The sequence below is a fragment of the Hydractinia symbiolongicarpus genome, chromosome 8, assembly GCF_029227915.1.
Source record: "Hydractinia symbiolongicarpus strain clone_291-10 chromosome 8, HSymV2.1, whole genome shotgun sequence".
In the NCBI taxonomy this organism is placed as follows: domain Eukaryota; kingdom Metazoa; phylum Cnidaria; class Hydrozoa; order Anthoathecata; family Hydractiniidae; genus Hydractinia; species Hydractinia symbiolongicarpus.
This window is the reverse complement of record NC_079882.1, coordinates 27,046,478-27,070,274: the sequence shown is the minus strand read 5'-3', so window position 1 is coordinate 27,070,274 and position 23,797 is coordinate 27,046,478. Positions and strand designations below refer to the sequence as shown.

At 33.4% G+C, this 23,797-nt stretch overlaps 3 protein-coding genes across 7 annotated transcripts; all 3 read right to left on the bottom strand.

The window, feature by feature from the left end:
• Nucleotides 1-52: 52 nt before the first annotated feature.
• LOC130655241 (uncharacterized) lies at nucleotides 53-21,796 on the bottom strand. 2 transcript variants are annotated; one of them, XM_057457972.1, is made up of 44 exons: nucleotides 21,635-21,796; nucleotides 21,201-21,346; nucleotides 21,059-21,082; nucleotides 20,789-20,981; nucleotides 20,043-20,387; nucleotides 19,840-19,968; nucleotides 19,645-19,767; nucleotides 19,120-19,254; nucleotides 18,697-18,819; nucleotides 18,496-18,618; nucleotides 18,118-18,240; nucleotides 17,859-17,981; nucleotides 12,252-12,374; nucleotides 12,050-12,172; nucleotides 11,423-11,545; nucleotides 11,093-11,218; nucleotides 10,898-11,020; nucleotides 10,621-10,746; nucleotides 8,788-8,903; nucleotides 8,614-8,672; nucleotides 7,969-8,111; nucleotides 7,776-7,889; nucleotides 7,583-7,705; nucleotides 6,744-6,866; nucleotides 6,570-6,664; nucleotides 6,296-6,499; nucleotides 6,044-6,112; nucleotides 5,819-5,969; nucleotides 5,175-5,315; nucleotides 4,804-5,094; nucleotides 4,432-4,504; nucleotides 4,229-4,349; nucleotides 4,001-4,050; nucleotides 3,353-3,467; nucleotides 2,930-3,033; nucleotides 2,752-2,857; nucleotides 2,322-2,548; nucleotides 2,188-2,251; nucleotides 1,774-1,889; nucleotides 1,562-1,688; nucleotides 1,440-1,481; nucleotides 777-929; nucleotides 621-695; nucleotides 53-170 (listed from the first exon to the last, which is right to left on the bottom strand). In XM_057457972.1, the coding sequence occupies exons 1-44, from the start codon at nucleotides 21,684-21,686 to the stop codon at nucleotides 114-116; spliced, it is 5,442 nt and encodes a 1,813-aa protein (XP_057313955.1). In that variant the 5' UTR covers nucleotides 21,687-21,796; the 3' UTR covers nucleotides 53-113. The 2 variants fall into 2 exon arrangements, with proteins under 2 accessions (XP_057313955.1, XP_057313954.1); XM_057457971.1 differs by having other exon boundaries at nucleotides 69-695.
• Nucleotides 12,320-13,666, bottom strand: LOC130655247 (uromodulin-like). Its single transcript, XM_057457980.1, has 4 exons — nucleotides 13,541-13,666; nucleotides 13,318-13,468; nucleotides 12,689-12,811; nucleotides 12,320-12,611 (listed from the first exon to the last, which is right to left on the bottom strand). Exons 1-4 carry the CDS (start codon nucleotides 13,634-13,636, stop codon nucleotides 12,472-12,474), a joined length of 510 nt encoding a protein of 169 aa, XP_057313963.1. The 5' UTR covers nucleotides 13,637-13,666; the 3' UTR covers nucleotides 12,320-12,471.
• Nucleotides 13,885-16,697, bottom strand: LOC130655245 (protein kinase C-binding protein NELL2-like). Of its 4 annotated transcripts, XM_057457979.1 has the most exons (4): nucleotides 15,464-16,683; nucleotides 14,923-15,045; nucleotides 14,841-14,850; nucleotides 13,885-14,054 (listed from the first exon to the last, which is right to left on the bottom strand). In XM_057457979.1, exons 1-4 carry the CDS (start codon nucleotides 15,600-15,602, stop codon nucleotides 13,907-13,909), a joined length of 420 nt encoding a protein of 139 aa, XP_057313962.1. In that variant the 5' UTR covers nucleotides 15,603-16,683; the 3' UTR covers nucleotides 13,885-13,906. The 4 variants fall into 4 exon arrangements, with proteins under 4 accessions (XP_057313962.1, XP_057313960.1, XP_057313961.1 ...); XM_057457977.1 differs by having other exon boundaries at nucleotides 14,841-15,045; nucleotides 15,464-16,688; XM_057457978.1 differs by having other exon boundaries at nucleotides 13,942-14,850; nucleotides 15,464-16,697.
• Nucleotides 21,797-23,797: the final 2,001 nt, after the last annotated feature.

Here is a 23,797-nt window from a genome sequence, read left to right as displayed (position 1 = left end):
CCGCCCACGTATATGTTATTGCGTAATTTTCGGGTAGCCCATGTCAACCGTGACAACAACAAACACATTTGGCATAATAATTTTTTTTTCTGTTTCATTTTTTGTATTCCATGTTAATATATTCCTTCTTCTTCTTTTTCTTCTTCTTCTTTCCTTCGACTCCATTGTTGCTAAAACGAAAGTAGTAAGAGATAGATCGGCTTTTTGCTTACTATTTAGGTGCAAAAAAAATGTCCACTAATTAGAGGTGTCCGTCATTCAAGCTTATTTTCGACACGACAATAAAAACAATGTTTCTTCATTCTTTATTCTATGCAGACCTATCGAAGTGTCTGTAGCCTAGTTTACTAAGAAACCTTATTCAGGAATGTTAAATCAAGTTTTTCTTCTCATATCAAAGCATAGGTCACCAAAAAGCACAAAATAATTTCTAAGAGCAAACTCCGAATTAAAATCAACTAATGATCACAAACCCAGCGTGGCTACATGTTATCCCTTTGAATAATGGCGAAATTAAAAGTGTTTGTTTAGGTGCGTGAGACCATTCTTGCTAAAACATCTTCCCTATAATGATCACGTGAGCAAAAAACAATAGAAGTTTCGTCAAATCCATTGCTTACTTGCATTTCATACATCACTTCAGATGGTATACTTCTTTTCATGTTCATGAAATTCATTCCATTGTATGCAGCTGCCTAAAAGTTGAGATTGATAATTCACTTTGATAATTCAGATACTGCCGTGTTGTGTTACTCTGATAATTTTCTTTTACATACCTTTCCCAATCTTGGCGATGTCTCAAATGCACTATTACTCGTTCCGTTTTTTATCGCTCTCATTTTGGACATATTTAGGCTGGGAAAGTTTGGTGATCCAAGCGAGGAATCATAATTGCTTGAGGGGTTTGACCACATCTGACGTTTCATGATCTAAGAGAGAAATATTTTATTATGTGTACTAACTTTTTATTTTTGCGTGGTAAATGTAACCAACCTTGTTCCCAGGGCAATTTATGCTTTTTCATTATCCGAGATGGATTTCAAAAAACCGAAAAATCGCCCTGGGTATGAGTTTGAAATGAAACCGTAATTTTGTTGTAGTTATTTGAACTTTATTCCGTTGTATGTTTTTATATCTGGACAATAAGACAAGCAAAAGAGACACCACGCCCTGTGAACAAGGTTGGGAGAAACTTTTTTTAATTTTCATGACACCTTGAAGGAATATTTCGCATGTACTAATTTTGCGATAAAAACATTTCAAATGTACTAATTCTTATGTTGTATGAATTTTGAATTACAATTTGACCAAAAATGAGCGGGTATTGATTTTCGCAAAAATTACTACACGCGAAAATTAGGGCGCACGTGATTTCTTATCTTGTTACTAGGCAACGATAATTTTTTCGTAGATACAAAAAGGAAATACTTTTAGGCTACCTTTCTGTTCAGCAGACAGTATCCAATAACATATAATATACCCTATAAAATGTAAAAATATTTTTTTGAAGGAAAGAGATCAAACAGCTAGTATTGAATAATGCAACGTCATCATTTCAAACCTGTAGCGTGTTGAAAAGAAGGAACAGGTATTTAGCAAAGCTGTTTTTATCCAACATATGTAATATTGCAAACACCCAGGTTGCTATGACAATAGGTAGCAAAATGGAGGAGGCTCGAATATCATCTCTATAATAAAAGTAGTAGAAAAATTTTATCTAAGGTTTCTTAACAAACTATAAACAAACAAACAGAAAAATAGAAACTCACTAACCTAACGTGACATATTTCATCCTTCTCCAACACAAACGTTTTTTCATCAGGAAAACTTGATTCTGAGCGAGGGGAGAAGTACACACCAACAACCATACCAAGAATTACAGTATTTAACTAAAATTGTAGGAAGGATTTGAAAGTAGGTAAAATAGTTCAAAATTTTTAATGAATTTACATATAATATTTTCCCCACCAGCCTGCTGCAAATTTTTCAAGCCAAGCTACCCCACTGTTCCATAGTTAATTAACGGGAAAAGAATATTCAGTGGAAGGAAACTTGGCAAAATTTAGTTTGACGGATGCCAAAACAATTCACTTTTAACAGGAATTTAATATGGCTTATTTAAAGTCAAATTTCCTCCCTTTTTCACGCTCATTTGTGTGGCTATTCCTTTATAAGAAGAAGACCTACAATGATCAATAGAGCTAGAGGTGGTACCAGCATTGCGACTAAAAGTGTGTCTGTCACCCAACATCTAAAAAATAAATAAATGTTTGATGTAACCGTACAACGCTGCGGTTAATATTCTCAATATTACTACGTACACATTGGTTTGGATTCCGTAACTGTCGTAAAATATCCCCAAACTTATCATTGATACAACACAGGGATAGCCATAACCAAGAAACAAATACCAATATACTCGTTCTGTGTATGTTTGTTTTATTATGTCGTTTAACTTATGGTATGAATGCCAACTTTGTGCAAGAAACCATGAAAATAATGCGGTGACGAAGAAATGGAACAAAACTGTCAACGCTTTGCAGACACCCTAAAAAATTAAAAAACAAATCTTAATTTCAAACCTTCTGAAAAAGCTAACATTTAAAAACTTAATACTATAATAAACGTATCCCGTTACGCGTTACATGCAATATGGAGAAGAAAATAATTTTTTATTATCAGTTTCATTTCAGACTTATTGTTCTATCATTAATTACACTGTTCATTTTTCTATCATTAAGCTTTTTTTACCTTCTCCAAGTCAATTTCACTTCCAATTCCAAACATAAATATGACCTCAGTTATAACAGTCATTATTGTTATATTTGCTTGAAAGATCAAAGAAATCCTGCTCATTCTAAAAATAATAATTATGTGTACCGTACAGGTTTCAAATGATCTGAGAAATTTGTAATTTTTAAGGACTTACTTGCTGCAAGAATATGTTAAAAGTGTCGCCAAAAAACAAAATGTGGAGATTCCAAAACTCACATATGATAAAACAACATATTCATCATCTTCATCGTTTTTAGCCTAAAAGAGATTTTATTTGGAGCATTATTAGGGAAGTTTTTTATTATTTGGATTATTTGTACAGGATAGTCACATCAATGTTAATAATATGGGTCCTGTTCTGAATATATACATTAGTTATACACCAGCATTGCCTACCCAATCTTCCTAACATGGCATGGATTGACCCGTAGCTATTTTAAAGGCACTTGCTAACCATGTGGCCCGAAGCACCGACCTTTAAATTACGAAGCGAACTTCATAACCACTAGGCCACGCGTCACAAATGACGTACATCGTATGAGATGTTTACACGCGTAAAAAATTCATCTACACTTACTGGCAACTTGGTGTAGTTATAAAATAATGTTTGGTGTGCTAAACGACTGCAATTGCATTCAATCATTTTTTCCAATACTTTTGTTTTACATCTATTGGTGCTCCAAACGAGTGAACTAAAAACAATCAGTTAACAATACAGCTTTAACACGTTCTACCAGAGAGGAGGTGGTAATGCCTCAATTAAAATCAGCGCTCCCTCCCGTCATATAAACACCCGGTTTTAGGTTAAGAAATCATGATATGCGTTTCCTTGAATGAGCGCCTTGTCTAGAGCTAAAATTCTTCATTCTGCCGTAATGCAATTTTTAAGTCAGTTTCTATGTACTCTTGAATTCAGATTTTATCCGTTTTTAAACTAATATTTATTGATAATTTATCTAAATTGCATGTACTTATTCTTTTCATTTCCTTATTTCATTTTAGGGCGAAAAACCATTGTATGATATGGAACCCAATTTTATGTTTAATAAAAATAATAATAATAATAATAATAATAATAATAATAATAATAATAATAATAATAATAATAATAATAATAATAATAACAATAATAATAACAATAATAAAAATTTAAAACCAAGGCAAGTAACGTGTGCAGCGTACACAAGATTGAGGATACACTATCTTAAAAAAGACACACTCTCACCTATTATTTTCAACAAGTTGTGTACAGGTGACATCTGATGAGTTAGACACCTGAAAGAAAACGTTTGTTTACAGAAAATTAGCTGTTTTGAATATATTTTTGTAATCAGAAATCGAACGTGGTCCAAGCTCATTCGCAGGATATTTTTTCCTTGATGATGAAGTTGTCCCTCCGTATTAACGGCTCAGGGGCCACAAGAAGGGGACCAGGTTGGAACGTGGTACTTACTGTTTGTGGGAATGAAATCTTAGCTGGTGTATCAAGAGGTGATTTATTTTCGTATTTCAAAATCTTGCTTGTTATAAGTTCTCCGTAAGTTTGAATTTGTGTTGATGATGGAAGTAGTAAGCTAAAATATTGATATATTTCTTGATTCTTTGTTTTTAAATTTACCCACAATTTGTGTTTGAATACAGCAGAATGTTAGTTACCTTTTTGGTGAAAGCTTTAACATTAGGCTACCAAGATGTTTATGATATGTTGTCAGAATTCCAGTATAAAACTCTGAAAAATATAAGGAATATTAAAGATTTATTGCTGTTTCAAGCTGAAAAATATTCACTAGTCCGAAATATCGCGAAAATTGCCAGATAAAGTTTTGCGAATACCTTTATTTAAAATCTGTGATTTTGGTAATTTAAGATTTGTTGAAGTTAAAGGCAAAAAATATTTAGCTATTTATTACGAGAATTAAAATTAAAAACATCAAGAATAAAAATTTTATGAAAATTTGAGATAACAGAAAAAATGCCCTCCCAAAAATCATGAAATTTGTTTTGACAGAAAAGTGTTGCTCAACCTACTGTTTATTTCGTAAACACTGTTTGCGAACAGACCACCTTTTCCAACAGCGCAGTTGTTTGCTGTGCCATCTTTGTTGTAAGTCAAATGCAATGTCGGCCCTGATGCACATAATCCGCCATCTTGAATTGTAAATACATTGTATCCAAGGGAGATAGCAACCACTCCGCACTTATGGATAGCATCTTCTCGTCGAAGGAAATGATCTTTGAGCAAGTAATGTGTACCTTCCAGTGATAACTGAGTAACATGTCGCGAGTAGTCAGCCCAACAACCAATTGATGTGTACAACCCTAAAAAAATTGTCCCTTCAAATAAAATTTAAAAATCTAAAACATTTTGTTAATTTTTTTTTAAAAAACACTAAACCTACCTTTATCATTTAGCAATTTGTCGACATCTTTTTGAAACATGTTGCTTGGATACTCGACTGAATATGATTGGTTGGTTGTAGAGGATATGACCAGTGACGTTTCATTAAACCGCCTCATTTCAACTAAGTTAATATGAAGATCTATAATGAAGAGTTTAAAAATAGTCAGCTCGAAAACGCGAGTTTGTAATAATAATACTAATCCACAACCTCGCCCTAGATATTTTTTCACTTTTTATTGGGATGGTGGTTAAGGAAGAAGCCCTGGCGGCAGCTAGTAAAAAAACCATCTTTCCCATACGAACTTTTACTACACATGCGCTGTGGAAAGCATAACGCATTCTTTTTTAAAACAAAAGGAGCCCTGCGGACGAGGTTGACTAGTTAAGTGACAAATTTTTTTAATGTAATGTTCTATTTTTATTTTTTTTGTTTTTAGAACTTTTAAGTTCCCTTTAACCCTAATCGGGGGAAGGTAATTTTTGCCGTGCCATCTATCTATTTTGTTATAACGTCACTGTCCTGTCAAAAAATGAAGTTTTAGTTTGTTATCAAAAAATGTCTCCCGCCAATATCCCGTTTTTTTTGACAAAAATGGTGGTATTAAAATGTTTTCACGTTTTCATTATACAAAACAGTGTTACCCATTTCTTCAGCAGTAAAAGCCATGTTGAACGATTTCAAATATTCTGGATGCGTGGTGGAATTCTTACTCATCTCTTCAATCATGTAATCAGAGAAAATCTTGGCCACCATATCAATAATAACCACGTGATTATTCAACCGTTTGAAAGCCTAAAGACACAACGATAGGTTGCTATCACATAATACCAAAGTCTGTTTTTGTATACGTAAAATTGCGTATTCACCTGTGGTATCCCGTACCAAGCTTCATGATTTTTTTTGCAGATGATATAGCTTAGTATAGTTCCCACACCCTGAAGAAATTGTTTTGATTATTAAATATTGCTGAGTGAGGAAATGGTTTGCGAAAAAACAAACAAACGAAATTCAAGCTTGCGAATGGAACCTCGAGATACATAAACATTAATAACTTTTCTTCAGCATTTATTTCTTGTTAAGCTGAACCTGTTATTGTTAAAAAAATTTTAACCACTTACTTCCAAGACTGTCTCTACTTCACTCATTGTTTTATCTTTTATTTTGTTCTTCATAAAAACCATCATGGAGGAGAGAATATCTTGTGTTCGAATCAAATCTCCAGCATATAATATATTCATCGAAGGATGCAATTCCGTTCGTAATGATTTCAAAATTTTATTCACGTTTGAAAGTGTGATTGATGACAGATTGTGAGATGACACCTAGAATAAGAAAATTCTTTAATGAAAACCTTCTTTCTCACATTTTAAAAAATTTTGAATAATTTCTTACTAGTCCATGAATTTGTGTCAGTTCAGGCTTCACGCAACTAGTAAGGTCTGGGTCGTCCCAGACTCCAAACTTGTTGCAATATCTGGTTGCTGAGCCTAAAGATAAAAATAAACAAATAAATAAATACAGAAGTAAATAAATAAAATAAATAAATATAATTTTTCTACTTCAAACCTTGGATTTGATTGTTTGGACATTTGTGTGATATTGTTGTCTCTGCAATGCTTGCTTTCCAATGGAGACCTTGACTAAAGTCTTGTGCACAGAAACTGTGCTTGATGTTTGCACTTTTATTCACTAGTAAAGATCATGAATCATAATAGAATTATGTTTAAGCTTGCCTCATCATGAAATAGAAAGGTTTGTAAAAAAAATTAGATGACCAACAAATCGAAAAGTGTACGCTTAACGTCAATGCAACGTTAATGTCAATCCGATATTTAGATTTTGCCCCTCTTCCTCCCGGCCTTAAACTTCAAAATCAAAAATGTAATATTTTAAGTATATCGTCAATCACTTTCCAGCTTCCAAAAAAGTTTATGTTTTAACGTATAAAATAAACATTAAGGAATTTACCCCCTCTCTCTCCTTCTCCTCCCCCCTCTGATATCGCATTGATGTTTAGTGCATGTGATATTTGAGTTGCCGACGATAAAGATGAAGAAATTTTCGTGAAACGGAGAAGACGAACGTAAATTTTTAATACAACATAATAGAACATATTAAATCTATTTCTAATAGAACAACCATTCGTTTCTCACGAAAACATTTTAAGGTCGAAAGAGTTTTTTAGTTTTTTATTTCATTTCAAAAAAAATTGTACATGACTTGGTGTAATTTCTGCACGCGAATTGATAACCCAAACATATTTAAGGACGAAAAAAACAAGGCGGCATATTCTGCTTCCAGTTCGACAAAAAACAAATGAAATTTTGTAATTCTAAAAGTTTAAAGGTTATTTGTGAAAGCCTAAGACACTGAGACCATAACGATTTGATAAAAGGGATACTTACCTTGACATTTTCTTTGACTCACCTCCAAAACAAAGCCTGGATTACACTGGCAATAAAAACTACCTTCAATGTTTACGCATTGTTGAGCACAACCGCCATTATTGTTTTCGCACTCGTTTACGTCTTAAATAAAAATTTAATTCATACAAACCTGAAAAAAAACTTAAGATTTAAAATCGTATCAACGACTCACCCATACAAATTTCTCCATCGCCTGTGTAGCCATCTTCACAAACACATTGAGAAGTCCCGTTTAGTCTGTTTTTAGAACAGTACGAATTGACAGAGCATCCTCTTGTACACGTGCCTAAACACATTTTAATAGTCAAACATAAATGATAAAAAAAATTACAAAATTTCAGTAATTTAACTGTTTCCAAAATTACCAATTTCGATGACTTCAAACGAACTCGGATTCACATTCATATCATTTATTTTTCCTCTTTTTAAAGATGTCTCGATTTTTTCAATCAAAAATTGTCTCCATGGTTCGAATTTTAACAACAATGTGGCTCGGATACTTCCAAATCTAAAACAAAAAAAATTTTATACAAGAAGGGGGGGTTCCACTCCGCCCATTAATTCAGTTATTAGAGTTGAGAGTTCAGGAATTTATTAGCTGGTGGGCGTAGGCGAATCTAATTGGCACTAAGGCTCGCTTTCTACTAGACTGCTATAGCGCAAATAGCTCACGAACTTTTTTTGTTAACGATTTTTGTCAATCCAGGAAATTGATTTAAGAATAGTGTTTTATTTTTTTACATGTTTAGTCTTACATCGTTCTTATTTTGTTTTTATACTTTTTCTTTATTTTATAATTCTTTTTAATTTTACGATTTTAAAATCTTTACAAGCTTTGCATAATCTTAATAATCGTTTCTGCGAAAATCTCTGCATTAAAAGATAATTTGCATGTATTTTGTGTAATATCATTAAAATTTCAGCCCTGTTATTTTTCTTATTTTGTTCTTATTTCTCAGCCTCAATGCTTTTAAAACTGTTCTTAAAAAAAGTGTAGTATCTTTACATACCCCAGCCTTGTAACATTGCTGGATATAAAACCGCGTTCGTTCACGTAGATGGCATCAACCTAAAATTCGATTTTTTTTGCACATAACATCCGAACAAAGAAGTCGTACAATTTTACACTATCAAATGTGTTATTCTTGTTTACATCAATGGAAGTCATGAAATAACTGGTGTACCTCTGTTTTAATTGCAGCTGACATGCTCTGAAACTGTTCTGTTTTTTTGTCAAACATGTCATTATTCCACTGTCCATCCATCACCGATACAATGACAAGATACGCCACAAGCGAGTCTAAAAGAAATAAACAATTTTAATTCGTTTCAGTATTTAGTTTTTAACAAGATGTCCAATTTACTCACCCATACTAACTTCTGGAATATGTTTTTATTCAACGTCTCGTTATAATATAAGGTCTCATTCTTTGTATATTTATATTATTTATTTATAATTATTTAGGAACAAAAATTGTTTTTTATAGTTTCGGTTCATGAAAAAATGTTGTTTTTATTCATCCTGCAAAATGTATTGAATAAAATATAGTAAAAATGTATTTTAAAACTTTAGTTCATAAAAACTTTTTCTTTCTTAACTTACCCTTTATATTATTAATCATATTTTTCTTATCATGAAAAAACCACGTTATTTCTTTGTTACTAGGCTAGAGTTTTGACAGCAGTATTTCGTGTATATTTTACACAGTTTTTTAATGCACAAACAAGGAGAGACAACGTTTCTGCCCTTTTGTCGTTTTGACAAATTTTCAATCTTGCGGTCAATGCGATCGACGTCGATCGATTCGACCACATTCGTTTGAGTGGAAACCCGCCTTTAAACTCCTTTTTGTTATGACAACACAGAAAAAAAATACCTTACAGTCAGAAATTTTCGCGACAACTAATTTTCGCGATTTTTGGGCATTTTCGCGAAATTAAAATCCCGCGAAAAAACTTTAATTGACGAAATCGCGAAAATAAAAACCGTGAAATATTTTCTTTTTTTCTTCATTTTTTAGACTACACAGGGCAGTAGACGTAAAATTTTTGCAACAAAATAATTCAGAGATACCCCGTTTGATAAAACCTGGGAAATTTAAAGAAGAAATGCACTTTTAAACACAATTTTAGAAGGCGGCTTGCCTGTTAACATAAATGGCATTTTGTGTTATAAATAATTTTTTTTAAACTTTCCTATCTAACTCTTACACCTATGAAACCTCTTCAGTTTTAATTCTTTTATCCCTAGTGACATTCCTAAACAGATACCAAAGGTCAGAAGAGGTCGGAGGACATGGGTCTAGGCAAACGCCGAGACGAGTTTGAAAGGTTGTACTATCCTCGCTTGATCAAAAATAAAGGTTCTTCCGCTGCCTTATTGATTATAACATTGACTTTTTATAAATGTAGAGTAGAAAAACGTACTTAAAAATCATATTTTGTTTTTCCTTAACTCCGTAACTCTATAAAATTCGCGAAAATTAAATGTCGCAAAAAAAATTCAAGGCAACGAATCGCGAAAAAAAAAATCACGAAATTGTCCCAAAATTTTAATCGCAACATTTTAAATTTCTGACTATAAGGTAGATCAAATTCGGTTCGCTACCAGGCAGCGTGTAAACAATCTAAAACCTAGAATTGCTTTAATTATTTTATGACATTGAAAAACAAATATGGTTGCATGGCTTCCACTTTTCACAGTGAAAATGTCCACAGACCTAGGTTTTTAGGAGTTGTGTAGAATTTCTTATTCCTTCCAAAATTATCACATTTTGAAAACTCTGCAAAGCAATTAGTCAAGAAAGAGGTAATGTTTCACGCTTATTTACTGTGTTCAACATTTCAGGTGTTAATTTCATTTTTTTTATTGTCAGCTATTATCATTTATTTTCTTCCATTTTCAACGACTTGTGATGGATGAGAAAAGAAGAGAGTTTTTTGTCTTGTGGGAAGAGAGAAATTAATTCAAGATCACGCGTCTTTCTTCCTGATGAGATATCTATGGTCAAACCCACCTGAACAAAATATTCCATCTCCAATCATCCCTGGTTTGCAACGACATGTGTACGAACCCCTTGTGTTAATACATTCTCCCTTCTTCTTGTCGCAAATGTGAAACTGCTGCATGCATTCGTTAATATCTGGAAAAAACAGGAAATAACTTTTTATTCAAAAGTAATTGTCGACAAAACAAAACGTTCAGATCTAAACTACTGCTCATTGGTGTAGAGAATGAAGTCCAGGGTTGCAAAAACAACAAAATATTTTGCAAAAATAAAAAATTTTGCAGACCTTTGCAATCTGTTCCATTACCAGTAAAACCAGTCAGACATTTGCAAGTATATGAACCAAACGTGTTTACGCAAGTTGAATCTTTGTGACAGCGATGGTTGTTAAGTGTGCACTCATCCACGTCTAAAATATAATTCAATCAAAGTGCGTGTCTGGACAATAAGTAAAACGTTTTTACTTAGCAAATATTTTTACCAGAGCAGGCGAAACCATCACCAATATATCCATCATTACAAAGACATGTGTATGATCCTTTCGTGTTTGTGCAGCTTGCATTATTGTTGCAAATATTAAGCTCTGGAGTGGAGCATTCATTGATATCTAAATGTATTCACAGCATGTACTAAATCCTTTTGTACTAAATTTGAAAGAAACTAAACAGGATAGATTACGATTCCTCAGAACGAGGAGCTCTCCTCAGACTCTTTGTTATTATGGAACCACAAACAGAAAATACAATTATAGATCACTTGATTCAGATAAAGAATACAATGTGTTACTTTACAGGAAACAAATTTATCTTACCGCTGCAATTTAATCCGTTTCCTTGATAACCTGTGTTACAATTGCACGAATATGAAGCATATTCTTCGATACAAGTGGCATGTTGGCTACACTTATGAGTTCCAGTTGAGCATTCAAAGATATCTAAGAAAAAAATTTGAATGTTCAGAAAACACCTAAATAAACTTCGTTACAGGGAACCTTCTTCACGCATTTTGCGACATGCAACCATCTTGACAAACCGTTGTCTAAATCATTTAAGAAAATAAATAAGTGGTTGGCAATTTACTTGTATGGGGTACTAAATTGTCTTTTAGGAGGAGGAGGGAGGGCATAACGGGGTTTTAACCTCGTGTGTCAAAGAATTTCTTAGTTATTTATTTTTGTGGGTTTTTTTATTTAATAGTTTTCGCTGTCTTCTTTCTTGTTAAAAAAAGAAAAAACTGGTGACGAGGGTGGATACTTGGATAATTTGCAGAATTTTAACGATTTTTTTACGTTGAATAACTTTTTGAATAAAAAAAATATATAAGTTCTTTCGTATACATGCAGCTGGCGATAAAAATACTCGTAAAAACGGTGCATTCTAGCTGGGAGTATATAATAGAAAGAAAAAAATCCACGATACATGACACAAATTCCATCTACCTTCACAATAAGTTCCATTTCCTTTCAATCCTTTCAAACACGTGCATGTAAACCGTCCATAAGTATTTTCACAATTTGCATCTTTGTGACAATCGTCACTACCCAACAAACATTCATTCAAATCTAAAGTGTTCAAGGGTTGTCGATCAAATTGGAAAAAGTAAGTTACTTGCTAAAATAATATGCAAACAGAGAACATTACCTTCACAGACGGTTCCATTACCCATAAATCCACTATTACATGAACAGCTATAAGAACCAATAAGATTGTGACATGTTGCATCGTCATGGCAACTGTGTATACCTTCTTCGCACTCATCAATATCTGCAATATATAAACAGAACTAACTTCCTAAACAATTTTTGTAATGTATTTTAACATTTTCTGACTTAGTATGTGCGCGCACTGTTACTGTTGCTGCCTATGGCATCTTACCATCACATACAAACCCGTCTCCACGGAAACCGATATAACAGCGACAAATATAGGAACCGTCTGTATTTCTACAAGATGCGTTTGAATGGCAGATGTGAAGTTCATTTGAAGAACATTCATCGATATCTGGAAGAAAACAACAGAAACTAAAACTGCATTTCAAAAGTAGTAGAGAAAATGGTAAATGAAATATGAAAGCACACCGCTGCAGTTGTATCCATTCCCTTGATAACCCGTGTTGCAGAAACACGAATATGAAGCATATTGTTCAACACATGTTGCGTTCTTGTTGCATTCATGAGAGTTGATAGAGCATTCAGGAATATCTAATTTGAAAGAAAAATATTTTTAAATTCTTCATAACAAAGAAAATCCGTACACCAACGCCAAAAATATGACCGGTGGTTGTCACCTCAAGCAAGGGGTATTGTCCATTAAATAGAAAAAATTGATGCTAATTTGAATCATTCGCTAAAAACACAAAAAAGCAGAGGTTAAATCGTAATGAATGTCTATTTGATAAATTTTGAAAAAATGAGTCCGAGTAACGCAAAGCGATATCATTTGAATTGCGCAAAATCTTCGCTAGCCAAAAGAAGATTTTATGAGGCGTGACATTCCCTTGGTCGTCGTATGTACATAACTTTGTAATGTCACAAATAAGCGTGATATAAAAAAGCTTACCGTATTTTGTGATAATTGTTATTAGAAAATTTAAAGAAGTAAAAGTTTCTGTGTTCTATTTAACGTACACGTGCACATGAAAATATATCTGATGATTCTACCACTTTCAGTTAAGAACTAATTCATTCGGTGTGGAAAACTGAATTACCTTCACAATAAGTTCCATTTCCTTTCAATCCTTCCAAGCATGTGCATTTAAACCGCCCATACGTATTTTCACAATTAGCATCTTTGTGACAATCGTCACTACCCAACAAACATTCATTCAAATCTAAAGTTTTCAAGGGTTGTCGATCAACCTGGAAAAAGTAAGTTACTTGATAAAATGTTGTGCAAATAGAGAACATTACCTTCACAGACAGTTCCATTACCCATAAATCCACTATTACATGAACAGCTATAAGAACCAATGAGATTGTGACATGTTGCATCGTCATGGCAACTATGTACAGCTTCTTCGCACTCATTCACATCTAAATCAGAAATTTCAGTTATCTAATATATAGGCATGTAGATAAGATCATGTATTTGTCGTTTAAGTATCTGTGAGAACTGTTATTGTTTGCTATCCGAAATTTTAGTGAAAAGTCTTGTCTCCTAAAATGTGATTTTTTTCGACTCCTATAAAATAATAAAAAAAATCTGAACAATTAATCCAATTTATAAACATAGAAATATGCATGCGCCGTAAAGACAGTATTTGGAGTAGCAAAGTTGTGCGCTAGTTTTAGCAAGTCTCACAATAGAGTTTCTGTTCTGGCTGCATGCATACCATCACAGAATGTTCCATTCCCCATGAAGCCATCATCACATGTGCAGTTAAAAGAACCAATCAAGTTTCGACACGTAGCGTTGTTATAGCAATTATCCGTTTCTTCGCTACACCTTGGAGGAAAGAATACGAAAGGAGAAACAACTCTTTTAATTCTATTGAAACACTGCGTGAGGTTCTAGTAGGTGTCTGTATAGAAACTTAATTTGAAATTTTGGCGGTTGAGTGACTAAATTATTCGTGAATAACAATTCGCAACTATGATTGGTTATAAAAACAATTAGATAATTTGATGATGAATTTGATAGTATTATCAAAACAAGAACCCATATTGAAATCGGTAAAATTTCTTTTGTTTTCATGTTAACATAATTAGCGAAGAAGCACATGCTCGAAACTTTTGTAAACAAAAAGAAAAAGTTTATATCTCGTTTTAAAACGACGTTCTGTTATAAGAAGTTATTTCTTTAGTTAGAATAAACATTAATCCAGCACACATTTTGTCGGCACTCGTCCGGCGCATATCTATCTATATTGTTTTTCATGATCAAAGTGGTATACTCAAGCATGCAAAAAAAGGTTAATATCATGGTTAAACGCCTATTTCCAAACGTATTGTTGAAGTTTTTAACAGCAATGTTTACCGACTTATATTAGGCACACTTTCCATACAATAATCACGTGCCTGCAGCGTGTTCCAGTCAGATTTCAATACAAAAAAAGTTAGCCCCTAATAAAGGAGAATATGGAATTTGATCATTTTTTTTGCGAAAAAGACTCGATCGAGCACCTCACGCACTGATTCTTTTGAAATTAAAAACAATAGAAAATTCAATACATTTAAAGCGCACAGAAATGAAGTTGTTTCTCCTTCCGTATTCTTTCCTCCAAGGCTACACTCATTGACATCTAAATAAAACCCTGGTAAAATAAAAGTACCAAAAAGTTGCGAAATAAACTTAACCGGAATTACTTTGTTACCGTAACAACTGAATCCATCTCCCGTGTATCCCGTGTGACAGACACACGAATATGATGCGTACATTTCATAACACGTCGCAACTTGGCTGCAATTATGAATATTCGAACTACATTCAGTAATATCTACAGATAAAAATATTCTAATTGTCAATTATACGGAAGATTACCATTAAGGAAAGAAAATTTTTGGATAATCGATAATTTCCTTGGCAGTTGAGATCGTTTTAGCTACTCTCACATTGAACAAGTTATTCTGTTCACCTGCTGAATTCAAATCAAAAATTTACATAAAGTGCAAATCTGTTTGTTTTTTCTTACTTAGCATTAAAAGATAATTTCAAATGAGCAGACAACTGAATGGTTTAGATCCAAAAGAAAATCGAAGTACGAAGAAATGGAAAATTTTATAGTAGAAATTCTTGCGGATAACCAATTTTTGGATGAAATAAGCAAAAATAAGTTCCGCGAAAACAGTTTCGTAGAAATTTCTTTTACAAATAATTTGATCCTTCAAGATATATTTGATTTCTTTAAAGCATACCTTTACAATGTGTCCCATTCCCTTCCAAACCAACTTTACAGAAGCAATTGAATAAACCAATCAAGTTTTGACATGTGGCGTCCGTGTGACAGTTATGCATGTTTCTTGCACATTCGTCAATATCTGATAAAAAACACATCAGAGAAACCCAGTACTTAATTTTTTTTAATACCTTGTTGGTAAAAATGGGCGGCACAAAAAATCACTTTAGTTAATAATCACATGCACAAGGTAAGTCATTTTTTCCCCACTATATTGTTTGGAAAGAGGTATATAGTTTATCTTTCCATTATTACAATTCCAACTTAAAATACCTACGACCTTTTATTCTTATTTTTAAGCCATTTTGTTTCTTAATGCACTTAAAACGGACAAGCAAAAACCGGGAAAAAAAAGTAAAAATGTCTGGTCAGTTAAAAAGTCGGTAGTCAGTATAAAGTGGACAGCAAATATGAACAAGCGGTAGAATTACATATAAAGTGGACAGCAAATATGAACAAGCGGTAGAATTACATATAAAGTGGACAGCAAATATGAACAAGCGGTAGAATTACATATAAAGTGGACAGCAAATGTGAACAAGCGGTAGAATTACATATAGAGTGGACAGCAAATATGAACAAGCGGTAGAATTACATATAAAGTGGACAGCAAATGTGAACAAGCGGTAGAATTACATATAGAGTGGACAGCAAATGTGAACAAGCGGTAGAATTACATATAGAGTGGACAGCAAATATGAACAAGCGGTAGAATTACATATAAAGTGGACAGCAAATGTGAACAAGCGGTAGAATTACATATAAAGTGGACAGCAAATGTGAACAAGCGGTAGAATTACATATAAAGTGGACAGCAAATGTGAACAAGCGGTAGAATTACATATAAAGTGGACAGCAAATATGAACAAGCGGTAGAATTACATATAAAGTGGACAGCAAATATGAACAAGCGGTAGAATTACATATAAAGTGGACAGTAAATATGAACAAGCGGTAGAATTACATATAAAGTGGACAGCAAATATGAACAAGCGGTAGAATTACAAACGTTTCTTGACTGGTAAACTACTTTATTGTGAATAAGATCATGAAAAATTAAAACTATTAATTCGTAGAAATATTTATATAAAAACAAAAGAACAGAAAAACTTTCCACAACATCCTGTATTGATCTTTTTTTCTCTGTCTTCGTACCGCCTGTACGAGGTAAAAGGTTCTGGGAAGGAGGTTACCTTAAAGAAGTTATACCTGAGCAATTGATACCATCACCTTCGTACCCAGGTATGCACGTACAATTAAACGATCCCTCTGTATTTGTGCAGACTGCGTTTCCATGACAATTATCTGTTTCAATGAAACACTCGTCCACGTCTGAAACATACAATACGGATGCATCTTAATGCAGCCGTCACCATCAAATGTGCTAAGCGTTTAGATCTATCTTTGCGCTTTCGGATCGGATGTTAGCGCGGTAAGTAAGTTAAAAATAACGATACCCGAGAGCACGTGTACCCATTTCCAGCATAGCCATCAGCACATTTACATATATAGGAACCATCAGTGTTGGTGCAACTCGCGTGCTGGTCACATATGTCATCGTTGCATTCATTTATATCAACACATGCAGTACCGTTGCCTTGGTAACCTCTATTACACGTGCATACAAATGAGCCGTTTAGGTTGGTACATGTAGCATTAGAATGGCAGTTGTCAATTTCTTGCTGACATTCATTGATGTCTAAAAAACAAAAGTCACCTGTCACTGAATTTATCCCTTCATTGGATAGCATTTTATCGCATTTAACAATTAGAACAGGATTAGGAAGCGCAAATAATAATTCATTGATTTACTATTTAGCATTGTTGATTTGCATAGAAGTTATGCAATTAAACCACATATTTAAAACGACAAAATATAGTAGAAGAATTTAGCAATTTTGCGTAATTTTTTATATAAAAATCGCGAAATGTCAAATTATTTATCGGCGAACCGTTGGTAATCCTTATTTTCTTTTGAATGTCGTTTTTTGTATTAATAAACACCGCAAAATAATAAAATTCTATAATAAGATAATTTTTTTTGCAGTATGTTTCAAACATTTGTCGTAAAAAATATTTACGACAAATGTCGTATTTGTCGTAAATAATATTCTTACCTTCACATGTTTTCCCATCTCCCTGAAAGCCTTGGTTGCAAGTGCAAAAATACGAACCCTTCGTGTTGTCACACATGGCGTCTCTGTGACATACAAACCTATCTACCGTACATTCATCAATATCTAGAGAAGTAAAGACTTGCTTGTTTTCTTGTTATTTGTTGTGTGAAAGTGCAACCACGCATAAGCAGCAACAGGTCAGTGCTCTATATTTGTATAAACAATGGTCTACTTTACCTGAACAATTTTTGCCGTTTCCTTGAAATCCCGAATTACAAGTACAGTTGTACAGTCCCTTTGTATTTGTGCAGAAAGCGTCACCATGGCAACTATGTGTTTTGGTTAAACATTCATCGATATCTACGAAAAAAGACAGCATTAACAATTAAAGTTCACGCTTGTATAATTTTGTCACTGTTATCCCTAATACTACCAAGATAAACAAAAGCATGGTCTATCTCCTAAACGTAGTATGACATTTTAAATATGGACCTACCGTAGCACATGGTACCATTTCCTTCATAACCTGGCTTACAGTAACAATAAAATGAACCATTTGTGTTGACGCATTCTGCGTCGCTATGACAATCATGCAAGTTCAGCTCGCACTCGTTGATGTCTACATATAAAGCAGGTAGTATGCTAAGATCCTTTTTCGAGATAGAGGAGGGAAAATTTTTTTGGAAGCAATATCTCTAAGATTAATTATAGTGAGATGAAATTACGTGTGACGAATTCTAGGATTTTTTTTCTCACACCTTGCTCTTTTTTCGCGCAAATTTCTTATACAATGGTTGAACTGTTTCCCTTATTTCACTTAACATTTCTTAGTATCATGCTGAGAACGTGAAACCACTCCTAACGTTTTACTAACCTTCGCAATGAAAACCATTTCCTTTATAGCCGTCATTGCATACACAATGATACGATCCCTTTGTGTTGTGACATTGAGAATTTTCATCACAATTGTCAATTTTCGTTTTGCATTCATTCACATCTAAATAAAAGACCAGACTATTTATTAAAAAATGGTTTAAAAAAAATTTACAAGACTTTTGTCATTGATTTTCTGTACCGTGGCATTTGTATCCATCGCCTTGGAAACCAGTTTTACACGCGCAGGTGTACGAGCCATCTGTGTTGGCGCATACTGCATTCACGTGACATCTATCTATCCCAAGAGCACATTCGTCACGATCTAAAAAAATATCTTATAAATTAATATCACGAAATAAATAAATAAATAAATAAATAAATAAATAGTTTGACGTGCACGCGTAGACGTGACGTTTGAATTTTAAATTTTGAGAACACGATTTTATATAGTGTACTAGTTTTGTTCTAACCAGCCGTAAACCACGTGCACTTTTTTCACTAGTACAGATTAAACTTGATTATACAAGTTTTGAAAACTTCTACAGGTCAGTTCTACCCTTAAGACATTGTTTTCTTTTATCGCGGGTTTTATGCAACTAGAATACAATTAAATGTTACGTACCGGTACAATTGAAGCCGTCTCCTACGTACACATCTATGCATGTACAGTCGTACGAAGCGAAGTAGTTTTTGCAAGTGGCGTTTTGATGACACTGATGTTTGAGTTCCACTATGTCAGTATCACATTCGTTTATATCTAAAAAAATTAAAATCGTCTCAGAATCAAAAACTAGACAAAAATTAATGAATTCACCTAAACATTTATAAGAATGTCTTTAACTCTTTTACGCTAGGCGGTTTTCAAAATTTTTCTCTGCTGCTCTGTCATTTTGGACACGTAGGAATATACTACTTCTTCGTGGAGAGACTAAGCTCGCTCAAGTGGACACCAAGCTTTAATCAAGAAGGTTGGGACGAGTCCATGAAAAGTTTAAAATACTTACTTAACAATACTTAAATCACAACGATAAATATTTCAAATATATATTTAACATTGATCCTTTTTAGTAAAATGCCAATCTCCGACACTGAAATTTTATACATGCTCTTTCGACATAAGTACCTTGAAGTAATGTAAAATACTGACCAGAACAATTAAACCCATTGCCATGGAAACCACTGTTGCATGTGCAGTTGTATTCATCCTTCGTGTCAACACAAAATGCTTGTTCATCACACTCATGTGAACCAATAGAACATTCGTTCACTTCTGCAAAAAACAAAATATATTTTAGATATACAGATAATAGTTACAAGTATATTTCTTAATCAACTCACGTACCTTTATACCATTCACATGATCTACCATCACCACGGAAACTTGACTTGCACGTGCATGTGTAAGAACCAATCGTATTTTCACACACGGCATTTGTATGACATTCATGTCCCAGAATGCATTCGTTACGATCTAAGGTAGAATAAAGAAACATAGTGAAGATAGTCGTTATATAGATTTTACAAATTATAATAATTTTTTCTAACCTTTCGTAAAATATTGTGCGACGAAACCAGTGTATTCCGTGTCTAAATCGGAGACAAAATGGAGTGTCAACGGCCCGGTAACTGTGATGGAGGGTGGTGATTTAAGCCCGCAGTAGTTTTTGCCTAGCATTGGTGAAGCGATGTTAAGACCTTGATGAAGTGTCACATAATCATAAGTACAGTTAAGTTGGTATTCAATGTCAAATTTTGGAAACTGCAACGTGACATGCATACCATAACCAAAATCAATCACCCAAGAACAAGTAGTAGCTCGTGGATACAAATCCGGATAATTTGGTGATTGAATTACATCACTTCGTTTGGTCATTTTAGTGTTGCACACACCTAAAACGATTTAGAATTTTGATAAAAAGGTTGCTGGTTTTGACTTTTATCACATCTTTATCACATCATCCTTAGCGGCGGAGTGAACGCTCAAGCTATGTGAGGGAAATTGGGGAGAAAGCACTATGTGGGCCGTTGGATATTGCAGGGAATTGCCTGGTAGAGTGCAGATCTTAATTGGGTCTGCGTAACTCAAAATAAGCATTAAGTGCTCTAGGACTCCCCCATCTAAGCCAAGGCCCCTGCAGAAAATAAGGCTAGCCATGTAAAAATATACACATCATCTACAAACACAACCTCGTTTCCAGGGTTTTTGCTTGATGTTAGAACCGCTATGGTTTTGCCTCAGTGTCAAAAAAGAAAAAGCCTTGGAAACGAGGTTGATCACAAGCACTATTTACCTTGGAATTCTAACAAGAAGCCACGATGTTTTTTCTCTGCAGTTTTCATATGAATCAGCACATTATTCTGTGTCGTTAACAAGTTAGTTCTTTTTCTCCAGCCACATAATTTTTGAAGGAGTCGACTCGAAGTTGTGTTACCATCATATATTTCAGTAAAATCTGTTGCATCGCTACAATTGGTTTCGTATTTCTAAATATCACAATGGATAACATAATGCTGTGAAAAAAGTTAAAATATCGAAAATAATTTATAAACAAAAATCTTACATTTTTATCAACGTAACTGCTCATCTATAAATAAAAATGAGGTAATTTAAAAAATCAGCAAATAATTATTTATGCGTGGACATATCAGAGATGTTAAATTGGAATGTTGGTGATATATAAAAATGTTTTCAGAAACACTTACTGCAAAATCTGAAAACGTAAGTTCAATGACATTTCCCAGTGCGACTGTAATATGCCATTTACAATTTAAGCCCGATTTATAAGTGGGATAACCGGGTGACTTGATCTGGCCATTCCACTCTGTTGTCTTGAAAGTACAATCATCGTCTGTTAAAAACAGATTTCGTTATATATTTAAAATTTGAATAAATACAGTTTCAAGTCACTGCTCGATACACTTATAAATATAGGCCCTATTCGAACCATTTACTGAAAATGAAATGACCCATTCGGTAAGCCAATATATATGTATAAGTTACAGGTCGAGTGGATGAAGAAGAAGAGGAAACATACGACACAAAAATATTGAAAGTTGATTTTCTTTGTTATTCTTGTTCATGCTGACAATATTTACATTAATAAAAACACAGCTTAGGTTATAATAAATGAACCAACCTGCTGAAGATAGGCGTAGAAGAGATAGGTAGAAAAGTTGCATTAAAATCATGTTTTATGTTCGAAATAACGTTTAAAACTCTTGCATGTAAAAATGCGCACGAAAACTAAATTATCATCCACGTTTTTTATCCTTTTTTAACATGCTGCCATTTTTCTTGTTCAAGTTCCAAATTTATTTTAGGAGATATGAAAAACACGAGTTTATATCTTAAAGAATTGTAAGGAAAATTCTTTGTAGTTTTTTATTACATATTAAATATTAAAATGAAATGCAGTTTGATCGTCGAGTGAATAAATTTTATAGAATCCTTAATAAAAATAAAGTCGAAATTAAGGATTCAATAAAAAGACCATTTTCATTTCGGTTTCTTTCGATCTTTTCTACACAAGAAGTCATAACAACTGATAAATACTGCTTTAAAGATGTGTAGGCCGCCATCTTGTATTGAAATGTTTATAAATATACAGCGTGCATTATGGGAAATAATTATACCAGTTTCCTGTGGGCTTTTTTATTATTAGCATTTTATTTTTATATAAACTTATTTCTTTTAACTCCTTCTGACACTCTGACGCAAAACTTAACAGCCATGTTCTTCTGAAACTCTTGTTGTTTCCTCCAGGTATATAAAAATTTTCTTATGTTTTACGAGGTATTCATATAACACAGATCGGCATCAACTCCATTTTCAACAATACAGCATGCTATCCGTAAATTAAAGATCAAAATTAAAACCAAAACAATCCTTGGATGACTAAAGGTCTTCTTAAATCATCCAAAAAACAAAAACGAAGAATTTTTGAATTCAGCAACTGGGAATGCTAAAAAAAACTTGGGATGTCATAATGAAGTTATAGATCGCTATAAACTTGAACACGACACTCTTCCTCAAAAAGTTACGGTTGACAAAAAACTATGTTATAATAAAACAAAAAATTTCCGAAACTTTCAATGACTTTTTTGTAAAGGTTGAACCTAATTTAGCTGAAAAAATACCAAAAGATAGAATCTTTTTGAATTCTTACCTTGTGTTCCACAATAACATAAGGAATAAAATTAATCTAACATTTAAAGAACTTCAAGATGTTTTTAAGTCCAAGAAAAGTGCAGGAGTGGATGATTTAAATTAAAATGTATTAAAAAAAAGTTTCCGGTATTGCCAAGCCGCTTTTACGTATTTTTAATCTGTCTTTAAAAAAACTGGAAATTATACTGATCAACACACATCTTTTAAAGCCGGTGATGATTCTAATGTAATCAACTACGGACCTATCTCTCCCATGTTTTCAAACATTTTAGAAAGAATTGTGTATAATAGCTACGTCAATACTCATTGGAAAATTATATTCTTGAGGCATAGACCAACCTATCGAAAGCCTTTGACACCATAAACCATGATATTATTTTCAAAACTTTATAATTACGGAATACGGGAAACACAACTGAAACTAGTAAAGCAACTGACGGCATTGTGTTTTGTTTGGAACAGGCGTAACTGGACTCAATTGCATAACATATTGGGGGCTACAAGGTTCAATTCTTAGACCTCTTCTTTTTCTTATTTACATAATTGGCCTTTACACCTGTTCTAAAACTCTTGTGACAAAAGTTGTTTGTTGCAGGCCATAACCCTAACTCTAACGGGCTTTCAAACTCGTTGTAAAACGTTATTTAGACGTTGGGTTAATTGTGTTAAGTTTGAAAGGCACCCCTCCTTATTGTGTTTAAATTTAGCTATCAGTGTAGCATCTTTCTGTGAATGCATAAATGTACCAAGATTGACATATACCCTAATTCATGAAATTTTCGTGCGGGTTCAATCTCCGCGCATCTTTTTTTCGCGCACCTAGGTTCTGCGCACATTTATTTTCGCACAGATTTATAAAAATTTATAAAATAATAGTCGGTACTACGTTCTGTTTTCGCCAAACCGCAAAAGTTTTCCCGCAAAAATGTTTCCATTAGAAATGGTCTCTGAGAAAATCACTACTAATAAGAAAAAATTTAAAACATTTTCGGGAAAGTATCGGGGAAGATAATATTTTATGATTGGATTTGTTTTAGAATTGTCTAACCAATAATCGACTGCGTACTAGAGAATTATCAGTTTCTCTGAATAAAACGAAATTGCTTGTGTCCCGTAGTAAAAATAAGTTGTG